The sequence below is a fragment of the Cervus elaphus genome, chromosome X (assembly GCF_910594005.1).
Source record: "Cervus elaphus chromosome X, mCerEla1.1, whole genome shotgun sequence".
NCBI lineage: Eukaryota > Metazoa > Chordata > Mammalia > Artiodactyla > Cervidae > Cervus > Cervus elaphus.
Genome location: NC_057848.1, coordinates 127963738 through 127968228, shown reverse-complemented (window position 1 = coordinate 127968228; position 4491 = coordinate 127963738). Strand labels below are relative to the sequence as shown.

At 40.8% G+C, this 4491-nt stretch overlaps 1 protein-coding gene across 1 annotated transcript; it reads left to right on the top strand.

The window, feature by feature from the left end:
* The first annotated feature begins 1527 nt into the window (after positions 1–1527).
* On the top strand, positions 1528–2259 carry LOC122689239 (profilin-2-like). Its single transcript, XM_043895486.1, has one exon. It carries the CDS (start codon positions 1765–1767, stop codon positions 2224–2226), a length of 462 nt encoding a protein of 153 aa, XP_043751421.1. The 5' UTR covers positions 1528–1764; the 3' UTR covers positions 2227–2259.
* The last annotated feature ends 2232 nt before the right edge of the window (positions 2260–4491 follow it).

Below are 4491 nucleotides of genomic sequence, written 5' to 3'. Positions count from 1 at the left end.
GAAACCTCTATCTTGCCTGAATTATTGACATGGTTTGGTCGCCATGTTTTGGCCCTGGTTCCCCTAGAATCTATCCTCAGTATGACATCTTCCAGACTCTAGAATCTATAGTGATGTCACTCCTTTGCTTGAAACCTACCAGTGGCTCTCCATTTCAGAGTAAAATCCAAATCTTTACGTGGCTTAAAATAAGCCTACATGTGATCTAAGCCTAGTCCCTCTCTGACTATATCTTCTATCACCCTTTTCTTTCTCTCTTTATGTTATATTGATCTTCTTGTTGTTTCTCAAATATACCATACATTTTCCTGCCTCAGAAGCACTTGCTGTTCCCTCTGCTTAGAATGCTCTTCCCCCAGATATCCATATGTTCACCCTCTCATCTCTGTCGTGTCTCTGATCAAATTCACAATGTCAGAGAATCCTACTTGAGCACCCCATATCAAATAAAACCACCACTACTTCTTCCCCAGAATTCTCTATTGTCTTAACCTTTTTTTCTTTATATTAATAATTATGAACACCAGCTGATATACTATAAATGTCCTTGTCAGTTATTTGTCGCCCCCTCTAGGATGTCAGCTTCATGAGGCCAGGGACTTTTTGTTCACTGCTAGATCTCCAAAGTCTGGAACAGACCTGGAACACAGTAGGTATTCAATAAATATTTGTTGAATAAGTGAATTTTCTAAACTACCCCAAATTTTCTCTCCATTAACTTTAGCCATTCCTCCTAACAGTCCCTACTTAAGGCAAGTTAGTGTCATTTCAGAGGAAATTTAGAGATGGTGATTTGTCAAAGGTTTCAGAATAATCACATGTCAGGTTGGACCCCCACAGGAGTAGATAGCATCTGGGACTAAGAAGGAAAATGTGGAAGGAAAAAGTATTAGATTCATAAAAAAAATTTCTGTGAAAGGGATTCTATTACCATCTATTATTTTTTTGTCTTCTGTCATTATGATGTCAGCTCTGTGAGATTTTTCTCTGTTCACTGCTATAACCCAGTGCTTAGAAAAGTACTTGGCAAATAGTGAATGCTTGATAAATGCTTGGTGAATGACTAGATGAAAACGAATTACTCTAGACTCACAGCTGGTGTGGACCAGAGAATAAACAAGTAGATGGAAAGAATCTAAAGACAGGAAATCATTAGGAGGCTATTATGTTCATCCAAAAAGAGTTGTAAGCCAATGCGGCTGTGGGTTTTTTGACTTTGTACCTAGAACTCAGGTCTCAGATTAGCCAACATCTGAATACTAGTTGCGACACTAAATCTCACCTGTCCTGCTTTATATCCAAACCTCCAACTGAAATATTACTCAGTTATGCTCTACATTGAGGGATTTTCTGATGTTTGGGATTGGTGTTTCTCCCATGGTATCCTAGGGAAGTAAGTAGATGTGCTTTGCCCCAATATCTCACTAGCTGGAGATACAACCACAGAAAGCTACTGCCAAAGGTCACCCATGAAGTGGTGAATTATGACTGTTTAACAAGTCACAGAACCTTTGTGACCTCACTCCTGCTCCAAAGATAGCTTGATAAGTCACAACAGAGGGCAGTTGGGGCATAACTTCACACAAGTCATCAAGACCTCCTCCACTTTGCTGCTGGGAGAGGCCATCAAAAACAGACTGTATTTTTAGTTTATTTCAGTCTCAGCTTATCAGTCATCTTGAGCCAACTACCAACAAACTTCTTTTGAAGACCTACTTGCCAGAAATCACTTTATTCATCTTTTAGAGACAGCTTACCTGAATCATGCAGTGCATAGGGGATATCAGTGAAGAAGTCTGGCAAGACTGCATCACCCTCTTCCTACAGACTGGGATGTGCTGTGATGCGGCGATAATAAGCAATTCCCCACCTTGGTTGTTGGCTTCTTATCCTGAAGGCAACCTGTTCCAACTGACCCAGGAAGAAATTCAGATCTTGCTGATGAGAGAAGGGAGAGAGAAGTTGTTTCTTCAGGGAATCACCCTTGCAGGGACCAAATGTTTATTGATCCGGGACAACCTATACACTGAGGGCAACAACACCATGGATCTCCGCACCAAAGGCCAGAGTCGGGGCAGCCAAGCAGTGACAGTAGTTCAGATCGAGTCTGTATACCTTGTGGTGATGGGACAAAAAGGAACAGAAGGAGGGCCTCTGAACCTCAAGGCTTTTGAGATGGCGGGTTACATCAAAGAGGCCATTCATCAACATATGGCCCATTTCTAAGTAAATAAAAAGGCCTTGATGTTTGACCTGGAATTCGAAATCAATGTTATCTGATTCACCTTCCAGATTAACAGTCTTGAAGAAAATAAAGGGAAATTCCAGATCAGGTTTGGAGGTGTGTGTGTGTGTGTGTGTGTGTGTGTACGCTTGTTAGGAGAGGAGCAGATTGGGGAGTGAGTAGTCAAGCATTTGAGTTTCTGCACCTTTTTTACACCTAGAACACCATCTCTCCCATCTCAGCACTTGGAGGGAAGAGTACTGGACTGGGAACTAGAAAATCTTGGTTGCACTCCCAACTTTTTTTCTATCTTTCTCTCTTTGTACCTCAGTTTCCTAATCTGTACAATGAGGAATGTACTATGTCTCTAAGGGTCCTATAAGCTCTGGAAATCTATGATTTTGTAATAATCACATATATCCTTCAAAATTCAGCACAAGTACTACCTCCTCAAGGAATCTTTCTTTGCCTGCATCAACCTTTAGGGCAGACCCTAATTTGAATTACTAGAATACTAACGCTATGGATAATTCATATGTACTTAATCTTACTCTGCCCAGTATTTCTTGGATGATTGTCCCGTAATCTTGTTTAACTTTTCACACACACACTAGTTTTGTTTCCCAACTTTATTATAATCTGCAAAAAAATGACAGATGGTTTACCTTCTATTTCTCTATTCCCCTTCTGGGGTAACCCATCATGGGGCTTTGCCAGGGGAGTTGGCTATATGGATAAAATCAATTATCAGGAAAAGAGAGATTTTTCAAAGTGGGGATTCTGCTGCATGTGGATGATCCAGGGTGTTTGTGGGCAGATTTTATTCTTCCAATTTGTGGCTCACCTTCGGACTATTTATATGTTCATTGTTGTCACTGTCAGGGAATGTTTGACGGGAGGATTCCTACATGCTATCTCTCATGAGTCCTTTGTCCCTCTTCAAGCGGAACAGCACGCTGCTCCCAGGGACTGAGGTCATTGTGTGAGGCAAGCATGAGTCTCCTTTAGTAAACATTCTCCTTAGGACAAAACAGCTTAATCTCCTTCCCCTTTCTTGAGATATGGATTGTCTCCTGACCTTGTGGTAACAGTTGCTGTACATTTGGTTTTCTGATCTCTATCATTCCCGAAAGAAGTTTCTTGTACTACAGCCTATATATATTCATAGAAAAATCATTAAAGCACCTTTGCTCCATCAGAGCCTAGGTCCCCGGGTCTTTTTGTCTCTCTCTCTCTCTCTTTCTCTCTTTCACTTTCTTATCGTCGACTCCGCACCACAAGGTTCCGGTCCATTAAAGGACCCCAACAGTCACCATCAGGGAAAACATGGGAGGGCAGAAGCTAAGAAAGGAGGTAAAAAGTGCTAACCATTCCATCTGGCTTGTTGCTAGCTACTCTGAACAAGCTGGTGTGAAAGAAGACAGGAATGAGAAAGATGAGATTGAATAATAAACCACAGCACTTCTTGCCTGGAGAATTCCATGAACAGAAGAGCTTGGCAGGCTACAGTCTATGAGGTCACAAAGGGTTGGACATGATTGAGTGACTATCACTCATTTGACCCTACTGCCAGGAGCAGTGATTATGGAGAGACTTCTTCTCTGTCAATTTCAGGGAACAACTTCAAAACCCGCCATATACACCTTCACAAGCCTATAAAGGTCGAAGTTTAAACATGGAGGTTGTAAAAGATCTGTTCTATTCAATACAGATATAATGTTAGTCATGTATGTAACTTATTTTAATAGTTACCTTAAAAAGGAAAAAATGATACAGTTGAATTCAATTTTAAGAATGTAGAATGTATTTTATTTAACCCAGTATATCCAAAATATTATTATTTAAACATATAATCAATAAAAATATTATTGATGAGATATTTTACATGTTTTCATGCCAAAGCTTCAAAATCTGGTGTGCATAGGTTCCCTGGTGGCTCAGTGGTAAAGCACCCACCTGCCAAGCAGGAGAAGCGAGTTTGATCCCTGGGTCGGGAGGATCCCCTGGAGAAGGAAATGGCAACCCACTCCAGTATTCTTGCCTGGAAAATCCCATGGACAGAAGAGGCTGGCAGGCTTTAGTCCTTGGGGTTGCAAAAGAATCAGACACAACTTAGCAACTAAACAAAATCTGGTGTGCATTTTACATTTGTAACATCTCAATTCAAACAAGCTTAATTTCAAATGCTCAGTAATCATAAGTATCTAGTGGCTACTGTATTTGGCAATGTGGGTCTAGGCCATCCTCATCCAGTTTTTGAAACCTCT